This window comes from Diadema setosum, chromosome 14 (assembly GCF_964275005.1).
Source record: "Diadema setosum chromosome 14, eeDiaSeto1, whole genome shotgun sequence".
In the NCBI taxonomy this organism is placed as follows: domain Eukaryota; kingdom Metazoa; phylum Echinodermata; class Echinoidea; order Diadematoida; family Diadematidae; genus Diadema; species Diadema setosum.
Window position 1 is genome coordinate 31,911,149 of NC_092698.1, and position 19,074 is coordinate 31,930,222.

Genomic DNA, 19,074 nt, shown 5'->3' on the forward strand with positions numbered 1-19,074 from the left:
CCAGGTGTCATCTTATCTCTAGTGCCACTCCCTGGGTAAAAAAAAAAACTGTTTGTGTGTGTGTGTGTGGGGGGGGGGGGGGCAAAGTGATGTGACACTCTATGTATTCCTATGTATGGTGCATTCCGCCGGCCCTGAGTATTATCATGAAGATCGGGTTGATAAAACAAAACGAGTTACCATTCGTGTTATTAATACTGAGATATGCGCGTAGTTAAAGCTGCTAAGAAGAAAATGATAAGAAAATACTGAATTCTTTAGTCGTAATTTCAAGAGTATTGCTCGTTATTTAACAAGTGAAAGGTTGGAAAGGTTTCGTATCTTAATTTGCTCTATTTGATGATGATTTACTTTGTCGGGCCTATACTTCAATTAATGTTTGAAAATGTTTGAAATTTCATGCTGCAGCCTTGTGGTGGTTCTTTTGAAGCTACCCTAGACCTGTATATGTATTCGCGACAAACAACTGAAAATAATCCTCAACTTCAATTACTTCGCTCTCGCAGCGTCAGCTGATCAAGGGGAGAGTTGTCCTGGTAATTACCCAAGGAGATTCCTGTGTCATAATCGCATGCATTATGTACATTATTTTGCTCATAGAACATTACCTATTAATTACTTGAGCTTGCTATGGCCATAATTTTGTTCAACTCTTCGATCGTTTACTGATTTAGAGTTTGCCTTGGTAGTACCGATACCGTGCAGTCCTATATACTGTTATTAGTGTTGGGTGTACAGATGCGAGCTCTGCCTTCGCACGCACGCACACACAAGGAGTAACACTTGTTAGGACTAACGACGTTCTACCAAGGAGGTACTAGGGTATAGGGCTAGGCGAGCCTAGTAGGCCCTACCTCCTTGGTTCTACTAGCTAGGAGTAGTACACACGCAGACGCAGCGCACTGACAGGCTGAACTAACGTCAGATCATCATACACAAACTTTAAAGATTAAAAAAATAAAAAAAATAAAAAAATCCAGACTTCCAGAATTTTACAACAGCATGCATTATGACTTACGAGATAATCCAGCAGGTGCATGCAGAGGCAGATGCCTATGTGTATGTGTGTGTGTGTGTGTGTGTGTGTGGAGAGAGAGGAGGTGGGGGATTCTGTTCAGGTCTGAAAGGAAAACTTTTTTTTTTTTGTAGAAACTAGAATCATCATGTCTTTTATGAAGTTGTGTAAATTGAGAGTTTTCTAAACTTGTGAAATTACAAGGAATATACAGTTGATCACATTGTGGCTAGTCTTTGTTCTTCATACATGTATTTGTTATTATGTGTATGGTGCTTTTAAATATCTGTAAATAAACTGTAGGGTCGAGTCTACTTGTAAATAGCACCGTCTGCAAAAATCTTCACCTTATTGAAGGAGGCAAACTTATCCAGAAGAAGAAGAAGAATGCAACATGCATGACCGAGGTAATGCATGTTGCCTCAAGGTTACAAAAAAGGAAGGTAAAACAACAAGAATTTTGGATACAATTCATATGATTTAGTCTGAATTATGGTGTCATAAGCCTCTTAAAATGTTTTACTTCTAGAATTGACGCAGACTTATTTGAATTCTACAATTTACAGTACTTCAGAAGTCTTGAATGTATCCCTTATTTCTTCAGGATTTGAACTTGAAGAACTACATGCTGCCTGGTACATCATGTCTTCAAAGCAGACCCCACTTTCTGAACGGCTACAGAGTAGTCTCCAAAAGCATTCACACTACGATTATTTTGAAGGAAAAAATGACTTTAGTGGACAGTGCATGGAGATGTGTTCAGCAAGGGAAAGAATTGAGTATGTATTTTCTTATTTTCCCCTTTCCTTGCCTAAAATTACATATCAGTTGTTTTTAACATTAATTTATATTTATAGAAAGGCTGTTGTGTGGCTATCATGGGTATCAAAGGTACGGTATTTTACAAATAAATTTTTAAAAATCCTCTGTCATTAGTGTAAGGCAAACATTTCAATGTGCAGGGGAGTCTTGAAGTAACAAGAAACTATAAGCCATGACAATTACCTTGTTGTATCAGGTTTCTCACTATATCAGGTAAAAAGAGAGAGGAAGTATAAAGAGTTAGGACCTACAAAAATGTTTTGTTATTGGATATCTTTCTAACAAAGTTCCACTATTCAACCATAGGTAGCTCAGATACGGCATATTAAAATGATTCACCATGAAAGCATGTTGAATCAGTGAAACATCTCACCCCCCCCCCCTTTAAATGTTATGTCTGGGTTTTCTTTACAGAAGAGAAAAGACCAGAAGGCTTCACCCATTTGAAGTATTACAAGGCACAGAGAATACCAAATGGTAAGTGCCTCTGTTGTGGCCTATGCATTTTTCACAAGTCCAAACTTATTTGTGTATCTCCTATGGCGACCAGGGATGACATCTCATAGTGCTTTGTATCCAGTGGAAAAGGCACTCTAAAAATATCAACTGTTATATATTATTGCATTAACTCCTGGGTGTCTCGGGGTTGTTGGGATGAGGCTTAGCCTAAATTCTCATGTCATATTGTGCCTAGCATTGGATGTCAATTTACAGAAAATTACTCCGGCCTTACATCCCTAGCCTGTTTTAGCATTAGGTATTCAACATTGCAGCTTCCAATCAAGAGAGAGCTTTCTTTCATCATATCCAGAACTTCCACATTGCTTTACAATTCTCAACACTGAGTCAAACACACTTAAGTATTTAAATTATTAAGTTGTTAACTCATCAAAAGTATATCATCACTGGTCATCCTTGTTTTGTCGCCAGCCAATCAGCATTGATGATGTATGTACAAACGTACTCAAATTATTATGTAATACAATGTCATGTGACTATCGATGTTGCATATCTTCTCAGGCCCAAAGCCGACCCATTGTTAGCAATCAAAGAATACTCAAGGCCTGCAGCTGGAAAACAGGAAGTTAACACCAGTGAGCTGAGGCCCCCTCATATCTTGATACAGACGGTTCAACATTTAGTTTGCAAGTAAGTCTCTCATTTCGCACTGTGTTCTCATCTATCTATAAGAATAGCAAAGTGTAGTATTAATCTGGTATCATTACAGTATTTGTGTGTCTAGGGTTCAAATGGTTGATAGCCTTTGGTTATGCTCTTTTGAGAAAATAAAATCTATTCTATAGTTTATGATTGGAAAATACTACAGTGTGGAAGTGAATATGATCAGCAAGCATGCAGGCCAATTCAGAAGCCTAGTGAAATGATTTTGTCCGCATAAAAGTCAGTAAATCCTTTATAACAAAATGACACGAGTACTGTTCAATGGCTCTTCTTAGATACATTTAAGATTCATGGCAAGCAACTGCACCATGGTATATTGTTGACGTGACACATTCATTCACTAGTAGTTAAGAAGTGTTCTTATAAGTTGAGAGCAAGTCAAAGTCACTGCAGTGAATAGAAATGAAGAGGAGACAGCTGATCTATCATGATGTCAATTTTACCCTTTTTCAGCCTATTTTTCTCAATTTTGTGTGTGTGTATGTGTGTGTCTGTGTTATCTTGCAGAGTCATGACTCGTACAGACCATCCATGGACAAAAATCTACAACTTTGTGTTTGATCGTCTGAGGGCAGTACGCCAAGATCTCGTCATTCAAAGAGCTGTCGGATGGGAGTGCACGCAAATCTTAGAGCATTGTGTGTGCTTCCACATATATTCTGCCTACAGGTAATGCCTGGCATATTCTTAAAGCATGGCATAAAACTTTATAGGTATTCAGTTTTAGACTGTAATGAAGTATAATGCAGTCATTTATCAAGACAATCTTCACATTGGCCCAAGTGAATATTAACCTTTGATATTCATACCATAGTAGCTGCAGAATATAAGATTTTCTCCTTCACTATTCCAGTGAAGGTATTTTTCATGAAAGATGTCATACAGCTTAGTGTAACTATTTACAGCTCTCTTGAGATACTTTTATTTAACCCTTTTAAGTGCCTTCGATGTTTATTTTCCAGTGACGGAATGCCATTACACACACTGCAAAGTGCCCAGATTATGTTTTCACAATTGCTTCTATGAAGTTTGCTTTGGATGGCTTGTAGTACGAGCAGGACTGATTTAATTGTTAGGATAATAACCTGACACTCACAATTCTATGTGTTTGTCAAGAAATCTGTTACTTGAGTTAACAGCTGGTATCGATCTTCAGTCTTCATATAAATGTTGTACCTGAATATGAGCATTTTGGCACTGACAGAATCTTTTGGTTGCACCAAGGGTTATAAACTTTCAGTAATTCAAAGTTTTTGCACATTTGACAAAGGTTTTTTGTCCTTTGTAACTTTGAGTGTGATGGCTTGAATATAGAGGTGCTTGCTTGTTGTGAATGCACTTGGTTGATTAAGTTGTGGTGTTGTGATTTTCAAAGCTCATCTGGCTTGGCAGTAAAGTTGCTTCAGCTGGAACAGATAGGATTTGTTTTTGACTCTTAAGAAATTAACTCCTTCCCCCCCAAAAGAAAATATGTAGGAAAACATTAATATTTCGTCATCATTATCAGAAGCATTGCCAGTACTGATTTGTTCTTTCCCAGGTTGTGCAGAGCCCCTGTTTCAGAGTTTGAACCAAAGATTAACATGGACCATGCTAGGGAGTGCTTGAAGCGGCTCCTAGTCATCTACCAGCTGCAAGACTGCAAGCAAAGTGATGCTCAGCACAGAGCGAGAGTGCAGATGGAAGCATTGTATATTATGTTCAATCTTGGTAAGGAATAAGATCATGATACTCTGATTATAGAGCATATTCTTGTAGATTGAAAAAAAGAATATATGTAAAGTGAACACATAAAAATAATATTAATCACTCTCATATACTTCAATATAAGTTTCCCTTTAATTTTTTTCTTCAAATTATTGAAGATTAGTAACATTTACACAAAAGTTAAATGACCTGTGCTGTGCCATATATATATATATATATATAGTCGAGACAGTGTAATGATGACAAAAGATGTTGCAGGAAGCCGGCTGGTGGGAAGCTTACTTTCGGTCTTCTTCAGCTTTATTGTCTGTTTATGAAATGAAATAAATGTTTTGAGCATAACAGATCATATTATGGAGTAATGAACATAATACATTGAATACAATTTCAGCATGAGTTAACAGCTTCATAGCATGCTTGGCAACATATTTGGCAATTGCAAAACATTCAACAATGTATAACTGTAAATATATATATATATATATATATATATATATATATATATGTAAAATTAAATTAGATTAAGGGGGAGATGTCTATATATACACAGGTGTGTGTATATGAGCAAAAAAGGACTAATTTGACCATACTTCAGGCCTCCAAGTTTTTCAGGTAGACGACAGATAAAGTGCTAGATTTCATTTCCTTTATCTTGAATGGCTTGTCTTACACAAATAAAGTAAAATTTTCACTGATAGGAGAAGATTTACATTTCCCCATACTTCAAATTGTTCACAGAATATGCGCGCATCTATGTAATATCAGCTAAAAATATTAACACACAAAATAAATTTTCTTCACTCGTAGGTTCCCTTGATGCCATGATGCACTCGCTGTCCCTTCCAAGGAATATTCAGTAAGATCATATACTGAGGTAGACCAACTTGTGTGTGTGTGTGTGTGTGTGTGTCTGTTTGTCTGTCTGTGTATGTCTGTGTGTGTTATGTCTGTAATTTATTTCAAACATCAACTTGTCATGCTGTTCATAGTTTGGCTATTCATTGTCATTCCAATGCACTTGTTGAATATTTCGAATATTTGCGGAACCACAGTACATGTACTACATCTTCAGATTTCTACTGGTCGATTATAAGGCAACTCCACATTGAAGCAACTTCTCTTATACTTGCTTGTATATCTTTGGAGGAAAAATAAAAATGGTGCAAGACATTTCAGTTACATGTACGTACAATTATAATCCTTTTCCAAGAATGTTGCATGGTGGTGTTTTTATTTTGTGCCAGAATTTTTTTTTTTTTTCAAAATGTGATATTCTATAGTCATTTTCAGCACTTTGATTCAAAACTGTTTTTGCAGACAAAGCCCAAATGTCAAACGTGCTCAATCTGTGAGTTCAGCTTACCTCGAAGGGAACTTCATTAGAATCAAGAAGTTGGCAACTGGACTGAATGCCATCGAGATGTGTTGTCTTCACATTCATCTTAGGGAGATACAATGGTAAGTCTTATAATGTAGGATGCTGTCGTCTGATTGACAATGTGTTCAACTTTTAGTGTATATTACACCCACAATTATACACATACAGACACATCTATCAATCAGGGGTCGTTCTTTTGTGCTTTTCCTAATAAAAATCTCATCTTTCCATTGATGTCCTACAAGATGACTTTGCATTTCCATCAGTCTTCATTTAAGATTCATTACAACTGTTAGTATCCATGTTGTAGTTCTCTTTTGTATTTCCACCTACTTTTATCATGCAAATGATAATGTAGCATTATGACCGTGAGTTACAGTATTTGTGACATGCATAATGTATTCACCATGTAAGTTACCAGGTATGTACTGTAAATCGCACTGAACCTTTTCCTGTAATGACTAACCCTGTCTTGTTGTGACCAAAAAACCAGGAAAACTGCTTTATTATCCCATTTTAGTCGGGCCCTAAAGACAATGACCATGGCATACAGCAGTCGTAATCTCCGCTTCCCAACACCTCGGCTGGCCAACTGGCTTATGTTTGACAGCACGCAAGAAGCCGAAGATTTCTGCCGCCATTACAGGCTTGATGTAGCTGATGGGAAGGTGCAGTTCTCAAAGGGTGCCTTGAAAGAAGATCAAAGAGCTGTAAGTTTCAGTCGTGTCATTGATAAAGTCATCCTGTAGCATGTAATGCTCGCTTTGTCTTGTTTACGTATGCATTTTTTGTGTGTTTGATGTTTAGTTCATTTTTTTTTTCAAAATTAATTTGTTGCATTATTTTGTGATTTTACCCCCGTGTTTTCTTCAAATAAACACAATTCAAAGATTAGATGTTTGGAGAGTGGCCTATTAGATCCCATGACCATGAAAATCCTGACAATTGAATATGCCGATTTCTACAGACACTGAAAACCTGTATAATAGGTGATCCTCAGAAATACACAGTGTAGTTAACTTCAGCAGAGATTAGTGCTGTATAGAGCAAGACTATGGGAGATTATTTTATTATGACTGATTGATTTCCATTTTGAATGGACTCATTTATTGACACTGGGTTCTGAGGAGACGTGTGTGCAGTATAACTGTGTGCAGAATTATTTGGTAAAGTATCATTACAGGACCTTTCGTGTTGAAATGAAACTGAATATATATCTTACATCTTTTGGGCAAAAGGTGAAACTATGAATTAAGAATACTTTGTTTAAATTCTTCCACAGCCCCAGGCAAGTTTCTGGGAGACCTACGCTGGATGTAAACTGGAAGTCTTGACTATCCCCGAGGTTATTCAAGGTTCTGTGAGATAACCATACATTCTGAAGCCTTCATGTATTCCACCTTGACCTGTGCAGTACATTCTGCAAAATAGTTGTCTTGCCCTAAGCGACGTAATTCATCACTCAATAGGCTCCGTTCTGATATGTACATTGTAGCTTAAACTTGCAAAAATGTTGTTTGCTGTATTATACAGTATCGTTAGTGGTACATTGTAACGACATCACATATGACACATTTTGGCAAGATATGCACAATGTAAAAACAATGAGCTTGATACAGTTAGAGATGAGAGTCCCTGCTAGTTCTAATTTTGCATCTATTTGATATTCTTTGAAATTGTATAAAAGAAAAGAGATGGGATGGGAAAGTTTGCTACACTACCCTAGCACAATTGGTACCCAGGTCCAGTTCTGTGGCATATTATACTGTTTTTTAGAAATGACTAACCTCTCTTGACCCTTTTTGATGCTTGACCCATAAGGTCAATCTTCCTCTTATCAGTAGTTTTCATTTATCTGATGCGGTTTCCATGGCACCCATCAGCGCATAGCCACCCATATATGGCAAAGGGTACAGGCTGCACAGCTAAATCAGCATCTCCCTCAGTTTGACATGATGTTTGAGATGGTAAAAAGTGCCCTGCCTCACAAACTTCTGTCAGCGTGTGATCGTGTTTATGATCATGCCCACGGTACTTCAGTGATGTGACATGTGGAGCCTATTAGAGGTTCGACAAGTTGTGATGTGCAGAGCATCAGTATAATCACTCAATCGTATCGTACTTGTTCTGATGTCTGATTTTTAGGAGGAGCTTTGTGCATTTTAGTATTGCATTTTGAGTTACTTACAAGAGTTCGGCACAAATTGTGACCACGTACACTGGGCGATTCAATTCAGGGTTTACAAAACCATCCTCATCGTATGTTTGTGGAAAGGTTTATACATTTGATAGAGCAAGACATCTCTTACTCGTTTACTCAGAACGGAAGTTTGTTTGTTTTTTTCTTTTTGCTATCGAGCTTGAAAGGCACCTGACCAAACCACATTCGTCACAAAATCTTGTATATCAGCCATCTTGTGTAAATATTGTGGGAATATTGTGCAATAAATTGTAATACAAGGCAGGTTAACTTAATGTTGATGGCAATACTCTCTCAGTTTCCATACACTTCAACACCACAGGAGAATTTGCTTTTATGTGACATTAAATGGCTAGCACTTTGGTTTTACATGTACTCTCACAATTTTCTGGTATGCTTTATCATTACATGTATTTTGTCTGTCTCTTCCATGTCACCCATGTGTTTGCCACCAATATCACATTTTAGTAAAAACAAGTGGATTTTCAAACCTTTATTCAAAACTGTACAATACCGTTAGTCTGAATTTACTGTGTTTATGAAAGTTGAAATGAATATGGATTGACACTGCAGTTTAAGTGCAATGGTACAGATTCTTCAGTTTTCCATTGCATTTGGCTTACCACTTCCCCCTCCCCCACCAAAAAACAAAAAACAAAACAAAAACCAAAAACAAAAACAAAAAACCTTTTGATGCAGCATTCATGTTAGCTAGATGTTAGCTGGATTGTTGATTCTGTCCCATTACTGCTAATAAACCAAAGGATTTTACAGCTTTTTTATTTTAATAAAATTTCAATATAAATGATGATTTTGTTTCCTTTCAAGATGCCTTACAAGTCTGAAAGCCTTAAAGTTAACACACTTTGCAGATCATCCTGACGTTTTAAAAGTACTGTTACTTCTTGGAGTGATATTATTGAAAATGACCTGATGTGTGTGTGTACATGTGTGATTTGGCCGGGAGGGTAGAGCCGTATTGTGAAGCATTATTGCTGCAGTGCTATGAAAATTTTATATGAATGTACATGTATCAAAAAGTAACGGCAACAGAGAAGTCATCACTTATGTACAAAATATATTTATTGAACGGATAATAAAATGAGGTATTAGAAAACAAATTACAATATAATAGTATCATTACTCTAGTAATGTACAAACTGAAAAACTGGAAAAATCTGAAACAAAGTCTACGCAAGGCGTTGACAGGATTCGAAACTGTGAATAAAATTATTCAGGAGTGCCTGTGATAAGCATGCACACAGTATGGAATATCACAGTTTCTGTATGTGATAATGTCAATAAATTCACACGATATACGAGTCCCATACAGACTGCATTAAAGCAGAAGTGTTGGATTTCTGATGCTTGTGCACAATCTAGAGTATTAATTCTGTTGCCCATTTCAATCAATGACTCGCAGATTTAAAGTGAACTTTTGATAAAACTGACTGTGATTGTGATCATAATAATGAACAATTATTGTGTGAAATTCTTGCTTTTTCACACCAGGCGTATGAAGTATTTGTCATTCCCAGAGCGTAATATGTATCATGCTGCAGAACAGTGACGACGATATAACCAGCTTTACATACATAAAAGTATTACATACTATTCCTTCATATATACAGTATAACACTTTCACCACAAATAAAGGGACTTTGCCATCGATTAAAACCTTGATGCATCATATCTTTATACCTTTCTTTCAATCAACATCATGACATTTCGTAAGATTTTCAAAGGAGTTTAACTCACTTATGAGAGGCATTACGTTTGTCGTGCATTAAGCTAGCTAGGGGTATTCCCCCATTTCGGAGACGATGGGTTAACAATAAAGTCGCAGTTTTCCGGATCTTATATACCGAAGAACGGCTTACAAGCCTAGTCATCCACCAATATCTGTTATGATCTAACCCTCATGGTTTTATCACTGATATAAAGTCTCTCCTTCTCGGGCGATATTACATGTATGTTATCTGGAAGACATAATCCGTACGAGTATTTTAGGGTTATGATGTGGCTCTCGCCATGGAGTAACATATCAATCAACACAGTTTTCTAATACTTAGGTTTGTTCAGTTAAGGCGTGTCCCCGTAAGAAGTTGCTTATACATGTAATATACGTGTATAAGCACCGTAAGGCATTAAGCACTGTAAGGCAATGCTTCGCGTTTGTTCAGCTTTTGTGATGAACACACGCAGTGCAAAATTCTATCGTTTCAATTTAAAGACGAGTAGATGTCACGTTAATTCTGTCTTCTGGTTCTGTACCTGTAATACCGACAATACTGGTAAAGTAACTTAAATAAAGACATGGATAAATATAAATAAGTACACTGTACATATATAAACTACTTCCGATGTCTCAACAAAAACGAGCACCCTTCCAGATTTCTGACATGGAAACATAATTAGTTTGTTTCATCAAAATGCATAATATCTGTACAACCAACATCAGAAACAAAGATGGAAGAGGCGAAGATAAGAACAAAGATATGTATATCCCTACGAACTATTTAATCATGGTAATATATGAATAATGTTTCCAGTAAATATATCACATATCACATATGGTAATGATATACAATTATTGTAGTCTTATTCCCGTGTTCACGTGAAATCATCGATGTGAAATGATTGATAACTATCAGTCCAGTATAGTTTGATAAGTTGAAATTATGTCATAAACTGGTGAAATGCAGATTCTGCTTCACGTCCTCATTTACCATTCAATAAGTTCATCATTGCCTAAGAACTACGCATCGGTCCGAGAACGTATTGTTCGTTTGATAGGGCGAATAAGAACGGTATCACTTCAACAATGGCATCCTTTTCCTAAGGATCCCAGTACGAAGAGAGACCTTTCTAGTCTGAGAGACTAAAAGGATTTTCAGAAAGACGTTTATTGTTGGCCTATACAAGTACAATGTTACTTCACAATGTTTTTTTTTTCCCCTTTGAGTCAGGTAGTACGTAACTAAAAAAGAAAAGAACAAATAGAACAAGGAAAAATGCAACTTCTTTTAAATTCAGACAGAATTGTAAAATGAAGGGGAATGTTAAACCAATCCCAAAAAGTCGACGCCAACATGGTTCTCTACAGACGAACTGTCGAAGTGTTACGATTGTCCACCACTACCACACTTACAGGCATCAATAAGACCAGCGGATCAATGAAGTCAAAAAACAAAACCGTTTGATACCTTGAGTGTATTTCTGTCAATAAGGGGAAGATATCCACTTCTTAGTGCTTGATGGCCCCTGAGCTGTATTATCTAACGGGAGGAGATTAACGCCCATCAGTTTAAGGATTTTGGCTTGTTTTAATCCACCACACTACGGCTCTATAGTCCTAGCGGCAATCAAAATCTCGTCCCGCTGACACCCTGGTTGGTGTCCTCATCGTGCTTCCCTTTTTCGCCTCCCGGAAAATATGCCTCTCGAAAACCATGATTCTGGGGGAAGCTGGTGATGGTGGTGCCGATGTTCAGGCGTTGTCTTCATTGCTGGCACTGGTACTTCGAAGTCGGGTGGTGGTTGTGCGTCTTGAGAATGTCCGCTACCAACCTGTTCGGCCCCGCGGTCTGCGGTAGCTGACTCGACCTCACCCACTGCAGTTTCCATGGTAACTGGGTCAACTTCGCCATCTGCGACATCCTCCACGCTTTGCTGCTCGGGAGTGGAGCCGGACTGGACACCGTGCATACTCAGAGAGATGCTCCGCTCTAGTGGTGTCAGTGGTCTGGATACTGGTCTGCTGGGAGGGCGTGGAGCTGACCCTGTTGGCTGGCGACTATCTCCCAGGCCAGTGTCCTCCACTGCGGGCTGCCCAAGATCTGAGGCGACGCCGTCCTCGGTCCCTGTTCTGGTCTCTGATGAGCCAGTTTGCACAGACGCTGGGCTACTGGAAGGCTGTAACCACGGTGCTTGTGTGTTTTTGGGCGCGTGAGGTATGGAAGAATTGAGGGCGGTTAACGAGGACTCTGGTAGCTGAATCCCCTCCGGATTCACATCCCTAGAATCTAGCTCTCCGTCGTCTTCCTCTGTAACACCCAAACTGGTTTGTGCCTCCAGTGGAACCTCGTCGTTCTGTGACATAGAATTATGTGTGAAGAAAAGAATAAGATAAGAACAAAGTGCATTGCTGCTACTTAATTCACTGGAAAATGATAATAATGTGGACAACCATGCATTACGGAGTCTGTCCGCACCATCAACACAAGCACATTTAAGGGGCTACACATATATATGTCTATGAGGCTACACTACCTCGTACCAGTATGATATAACAGTACCCTGTTGGGTCCTTCGCATTGAAAAAGAATCATGCAAGTTGTTTGTTCTATTTACAACTTAATTTCCTTCCCAAATGGACACACACACACACGCACGAATAGGCGTGAATTTTGAACAAAATTGCACCTCTCGACCACTCTCATCGTCTAATGACATCCTGGTACAGCAGCCAACAAATGTGCACTTGGGATTACTCCCAAAAGTACCTTCAAAACTGTACAATCTAATTACTGCACTAACGCCCGAATTCCTCTGTCATCTCACTTGCACATACTCTGTTAACACATAAGATATTAAAAGCTGAAGATAGATAAGATTTTCCTTCCTATCCTTCAAGCCACAAAAAACAAAAACAAAAACGAAGAAATACTCTAAAAGTGGAAGACAGCTATTCGTGTTGTTTGAAACTCACTTGGAAATCTGGAAGCACAGGTCGATGCAGCACTGTATGGACGAGAAAGAAAGAGAATAAAGAGCATTTGATTTTGACGATACTGACCAAATCAACAAGAACATTCAATCATCAAAGAATATTAGAGGGACTGAAAAAAAGAATTGAATACCTCATTTTCCAATTCCAATTTCAATTTCATTCGGATACTGGATCGTACACTTGTTATCACTTGAACGGACTTGTACCGTTGATTGATAGTCCTTGTCACCTTACCTTCATCTGGCTCCTTATCGTCCATGTCCTCTGCGGGCCAGAAGTGCGCCACCAGGCTACCATTGATGTCAATCTTCAGGCCCTCCAGGACGGCATCTAAAGACGAGGAATCAGACCCTCCATACTCCGAGGAGTCGCTGTCCGCAGTACTGTTGCTCTGCAGTTGCTCCATGGAAGACGTAGAGTGCTGGAGGTGAATGGTGGTCTCCTGGTTACCATCACCATCACCATCACCATCTTCCCTGAGTCGGTCTGGAAAAATGCCACCTGTGTTGGTAGGACGAACTGGGACGCCCTCAGACGTTGTCTCACCCTTTCTCCTGCCCTGATTGGCTGGAACTCGGTCTGCATATGGTCAGTAGAGAAGGGGATGAATGTATTATCATGCTTTCCTTCAAAATCATTTATCATGGCGGTTCATCAAATCTCACGAAACTTCAAATGATAAAACTTAAAAATGTGTCACTGACATTTCCTTATGTACTGGTAGACTCGAATGACACTGCTTTTAGCATTACAATAAAATGTCTGGAGGGAGGCAATTAATGCTCAAACTTCCAGTATAACTTCTGAGTTATTCAAAGCAAACGATTTACCGTCGTTATCCCATTTTACCGTTCAGAATAATACAAAGATGATTTCACCGCATTTTCCAGGTCTTTCCACATTCGCCTCTATACCAGGAAGTACAGTGCATGCACTCCCGTTACAACGAACTCGGTTATAACGAAGTGAAACTTCTGGTCCCAAAATAATCGCCATTAGAGTCTGGTACAAATTCGCTTATAACGAACACTGTTTAGCGAAATTTTCGTTATAACGAAGTCTTTTCCGAGCGCCACTGACAAAGAAAAACAAAAGAAATGTGCTCCGTTATAACGAAATGCCGATCGCTTTTGAAAATACGTAGTGGAACAAGTGAAAAAGGCGAGTCCACTAACAAAACTTTGGAATTGCAAACCTTCTATCCATAACTGACCTTTCGAAATAACTAACCTTTCTCATTTTTTTTTATCAACAAACCTTCTCTGGAATAACGAACCTTATTTCATTTTCGGATTGAAAAACCTTCGGAACAACGAACCTTCAGAATGGCGATTCTTTCTCATTTCTTGATTTACAAACTTTCGGAATGACGAACCACACTTCATTTTACGATCAACGAACCTTCGGAAAACGAATAATATATTTGTATCTAAATTATGAAATTTCGGAATTCATAACGAATCTTCAGAAGAGTGAAGCTTTAAATGAACAAACCTTTGGAATCCCGGGAATGGCAAACTTCGGAATAAGGAGCCTTGGGAGTAACGAACTTTAGTAAGAAACGAACCTTTGGAATAGCGAACTGTAACCGAATCCTAAACCGTCATTTTCTATACATGCGTGACAATGCAAACAACTTTATGCTCTCTTTTAAATGTAATATTCAAACGAAATTAAAAAGGCACCATCCCATTTCACATAGCTTTCTAGTGTATGATGAGTATTCATCAAACAGAATATGATGCGTGGTTTGTTTGTTTGTTGTTGTTTTTTTTGTTATATGTATTGTATTTGTTCGGTTATAACGAAATTTCGTTATAACGAAAGAAAAATGCCGGTCCCGAGCATTTCGTTATTACGGGAGTGCACTGTATTGATATGTATAGCGGGAGTTTCTTTTGTATTTTCTTTTTCTGAGTGGGAGAGACTTAACCCTAACTAGGCCGGGCTATTTAGGAAGATCATAGAGCCGGGGGGGGGGGGGGGGGGGCTCCCAGGCCCCCCCTCCAGATCTCGGCCGTCGACCGCGCGATCGCGACGAAAATTGGCACACACATTGCCTATGATGTAATCTAAAGTACCATGAAGTTAAATTTAGAAAAAAATTATCATTTATGCTAAATTATGCTAATTTATGCGTGATGATGCATGAAATCAGACAATTTGGTATAAATCACTAAATAAAGCTCAAAATGAGCACATTTTTTGTGTAAATATTCTTTTTAGTGTCCTGAGCAAATATAAGAGAAAAAAATTGTGCCATCAGAAAAAAATTCTTAAGTATTTTATTGTTTTTTTGAATTTCTTATGTATTTCTTTGTTTTTTCGAGTTTATGTTTTTCATTGTTTTTTGGATGAAACTTGTTTGCGACATTGTTCCGAAGAAGAAAATATATTAATAATTGATTTTAATCAATAAAACCCCCAAATAATCATGCTTTTGTGAAATTTGCCTGTAAGCACAGTTTGCATTGAAATTGTACACAAATTCACGTTTTTGAGCAAATTTTGGTCTGACATGCACATACATATTTATGCGCAACTTCGAAACCGCGCGCCCGGGCATCGCAAATTTGGTGTCAAAAGATGCGGGAGACTTGAAAGAAAAAAGTCATGAAACGTCACGGCGATAGCTTTTCGCGTTAGGGATACATCGCGCGGAACGTCGAGGGGGGGGGGGGGGCCTCGGAGGCCCCCCCCCCCCCCCCGGCCTAGTTAGGGTTAAGTACCTGGACACATGTACAAGGGGACAGCCCTGATTGGTCGCTCCAGCTGACAGGCAGCAACCTCCATGAAGCAGTAGTTGTCGTACACGTGGCCGTCCGAGCCACAGATGAGCGACCCGGGCTCGTGCTCGCACGATCGGTGGCAACCGCAGCGGAGCTGATCGGCCGGGCTGTGGCAGTCGCTGAACACCGTGTTGCACAGGTCGTCATCCCCGTTGCTCTTATTCACTAGGTACGAAGTAATCATGACGGAAAATTGGGAAATGCATTTGGACATGCTTTACAACTGAATGGTGAGTTTGTTCAGTCGTATAATCACATAATACGCGAATCCACTTACGCAGGTGGTTAGCGAATGAATGTTGACTCAGAGGCCTGTTGTAAACTTGTGGTCGCGCCTTCCGTCACAATCCTTATATCATGCAATTGTATTGATGACCTATCCCTAACTTCCAAATGTATTAAGGCTCCATAAACGTTATGAAGCATTTCACTTCAAGGTTAGCCTTTTTGTGTCATATCAAAAATATGTGATCTATTATATAGTAGGGTTCTTAAATCATGTTTGACCCTTTCCAGACATAGAACGTGAAAGATTACAAAGGATACATCCCAATGTCGCAGGAAAAAACAACAACAACAAAGAGGACGAAATAGGAAAACAAAGAGGTGGGGGAAACAGAGAAGGCGATTGACGTTGGGTGAAGAAGGAGAATATGGAGAAGAATCTAAGTAAGGGAGAAGAAGACTGACAAGTGGGAGGATGAGAAGAATGAGTGGCAGAAGTAGAAGAAGAAGGAGAGCGAGTAGACTAGGAAGAAAGGGGAGGAGGTGGTGGAGGCGAGGAAGAAAGTGGAGAACCAAATCATGGACGATTGGGAGAAGGGGGTGACAAGGAAGCTGCGTGCACCCACCGACTGTCTCCTCCCTGCTTGCTGGCTGGTCGTCGACTCGATTGCAATCTGGGTGTTCCTCCTCACACAGCTCCCGGGCAAGGGGACTGGCGCTGCTCACATTGTAGAACCGAGTTTCTTCGTAATCTAGGGCGGAGGGGACACACCAGTTTAAATCATTATGTAAACTTATGACGACCAGATGCAGTGAACTAATCAAAATCAAACTAAATCACAATAAAAATAATAGTGTCGGTTGATAGTAAATTATAATGACCATTTTACAAAAATGAGCAAGGACGATGACGAAAGAATGTATCTTAACACAAGTCATGTCCATAGCGTTTCGTCGCAACTGCCATCAGGAGTCAGTATTTGTGACCTTTAAACTTACGAGGTTCGTAGTAATCGTAGACCTTGACCGGCACGGCCTGCATCTTGCCCACGACGTAGTCGCGGTAGGCGTCGAATGTCACGCAGGTCATGCACTGGCTGGAGATCTCGTCGAAGTAGAGGATGACGCGCCGGCCGTCGATCTCGTAGCGCTTCAGCTTGTTTTGTCTGTCCAGGGTCAGCTGATGGACGGTTAAAAAGAAGACACTGATGAGTAAATTGACATTGCATGGGTATGGACATAAAAGAAGACCGTGTGGCTTTTACGGAGGAACGGAACTTCTCGATCATAGACCAGAGAAGGGCAAGTTGAGCAAAGTTCACTCGCGCTGTACAGATACGGCGATGTGTGTGTTACGTTGTTGTTGTTGTTGTCTGTCTGTCTGTCTGTTTGTCTGTTTGTTTGTTTGTTTGTTTGTTTGGTGTTGTCTAAAGTCTCGCGGAAACTTCATTGAGACGAGATTGTTTTGGAGCTGAATGAAGTCAGATAAACAGTCTGTCGATGTTTGTGTAACAATCAAAATGGGTGGCATTCCATCTTCACAATACCTACACATGAATTATAACGGTTGTCAACAACATCAGCCATTATTGAGGTTGGACAAGTAATAACATCTTGTGTCAGGTTTAGCAGATTACTCATTTCCCAACCTTGTATACAGTCCATAATACATCGAATATAGCTCAGGATAGATTTTCTTGCCGAGCAGTAGAGTAGTCCCCACTTCTATGACGTTTATGCTCTTTCCCCACCTCTGACACTTATACAGGAGATCACGGTATAGGCCCAAGGTACTACTAAATACCTTTGTCATCGCAGTGCAGGGAACGTGACTATTTCACACATGTCATTTTACGATACATGTCACTTCACCTATAAGTGGAATCACTCACCCGTTCTAAACTCTCGATGTCTGCAGAGAAACCAGACAGAAGAGCCACTTCCATGACAGCCATGTTAGAAGAACCTGCATGGAGCCACCTGAAATATATTAACAGATAACGCCTCAAGATCAGTGCGTTCGGGTAGTGTTTGTGTCGTCTTCTGTATGTACAGTATATTAGCGAGCTCTATGGATCTACGGCACTAATGTTCAAGACGCGCCTCCTCCCGGACTGGACATATGGAAATATCGGGATGGCGCGAATATTACGCTTCTTCATACTTAAATCGAATACTAGTCTCTTGCTGTGATTACTGACATATCATCATTGATTATCATGACGGTAAAGCTGAACAAATTCATCATATTAATTTTCATTCACAAAGCATTCAATAACTTACTGTCACAACTAACAGTAGTGTCAGATGGCAAGTGTTTCTGTCTCCGTTGGTTCACATGAATTAAAGTTTTCAATGATAGATTTTTTTCTTTAAATAATACTGTTTGGTTGAACAGCTGTATTGATGGATACGAGTAATACATGAATGAGTTTGTTTAATTTTTCAAAAGAAAAGACAAAAAGGGTCTCATACCTGGCACAGACTTCCATGCTGACTCGGTAGTCATGGTGACCGCCGACCTCATTGGTCGTCCCATCTCCATCTCCTCCTACCAGACTCCTCCGCCGCCTCCTCCTAGTCATGTGGTTGCCGGCTATGGCCGTCTCCAACATCTTAACGTTGAGCTTGAAGGCCTCCTTGCTGCTGGGATCTGGGATGTTGTACGACATGTCGACCTAAGGAATCGGCGGATGGATAAATTGATCATTGCATTAAAACTTATCGAATAAACTAGTCTTGAAAATTGAGCCTTTCTCTTGGAGGAAGTGATGTTCCGGAGGCACTTATGTCTCGTTTTCACAGAGCCTTTCAAACCAGAGTTACCGCGACAATGGCCGGCCAATGTTTGCTCGGAGGTTGTCGCGGTAACCTTTGCCAAATTCTACCCTTATAGCCAGCTAGGATAATTACCCCGATATTACCCCGACACCCCTTCTTAAAACGCTTTTGCGGTAATATTTCTTTGGTACACTCAACACGTTTGCGCAATAGTCCAAACAAAATGACACACCGGTATCTATT

At 39.5% G+C, this 19,074-nt stretch overlaps 2 protein-coding genes across 2 annotated transcripts in view; one reads left to right on the forward strand and one right to left on the reverse strand.

Moving 5' to 3' along the window:
• The first annotated feature begins 515 nt into the window (after positions 1-515).
• Positions 516-9,397, forward strand: LOC140237899 (SAC3 domain-containing protein 1-like). The gene is made up of 10 exons (XM_072317831.1): positions 516-536; positions 1,620-1,794; positions 2,252-2,314; positions 2,858-2,986; positions 3,527-3,688; positions 4,560-4,729; positions 5,534-5,582; positions 6,044-6,184; positions 6,625-6,814; positions 7,387-9,397. The coding sequence occupies exons 2-10, from the start codon at positions 1,658-1,660 to the stop codon at positions 7,471-7,473; spliced, it is 1,128 nt and encodes a 375-aa protein (XP_072173932.1). The 5' UTR covers positions 516-536; positions 1,620-1,657; the 3' UTR covers positions 7,474-9,397.
• A 249-nt stretch (positions 9,398-9,646) lies between these two features.
• LOC140237900 (C3 and PZP-like alpha-2-macroglobulin domain-containing protein 8) overlaps positions 9,647-19,074 on the reverse strand; it is a 55,019-nt gene continuing 45,591 nt past the window's right edge. Inside the window, exons 33-40 of the mRNA XM_072317832.1 lie at positions 18,526-18,728; positions 17,943-18,030; positions 17,050-17,230; positions 16,677-16,802; positions 15,766-15,990; positions 13,271-13,615; positions 13,016-13,047; positions 9,647-12,396 (exon numbers count right to left, since the gene is read on the reverse strand). Of these exons, the coding sequence (XP_072173933.1) occupies positions 11,707-12,396; positions 13,016-13,047; positions 13,271-13,615; positions 15,766-15,990; positions 16,677-16,802; positions 17,050-17,230; positions 17,943-18,030; positions 18,526-18,728 (1,890 nt within the window). The 3' untranslated portion in view covers positions 9,647-11,706. The remainder of the gene's footprint in view (positions 12,397-13,015; positions 13,048-13,270; positions 13,616-15,765; positions 15,991-16,676; positions 16,803-17,049; positions 17,231-17,942; positions 18,031-18,525; positions 18,729-19,074) is intronic.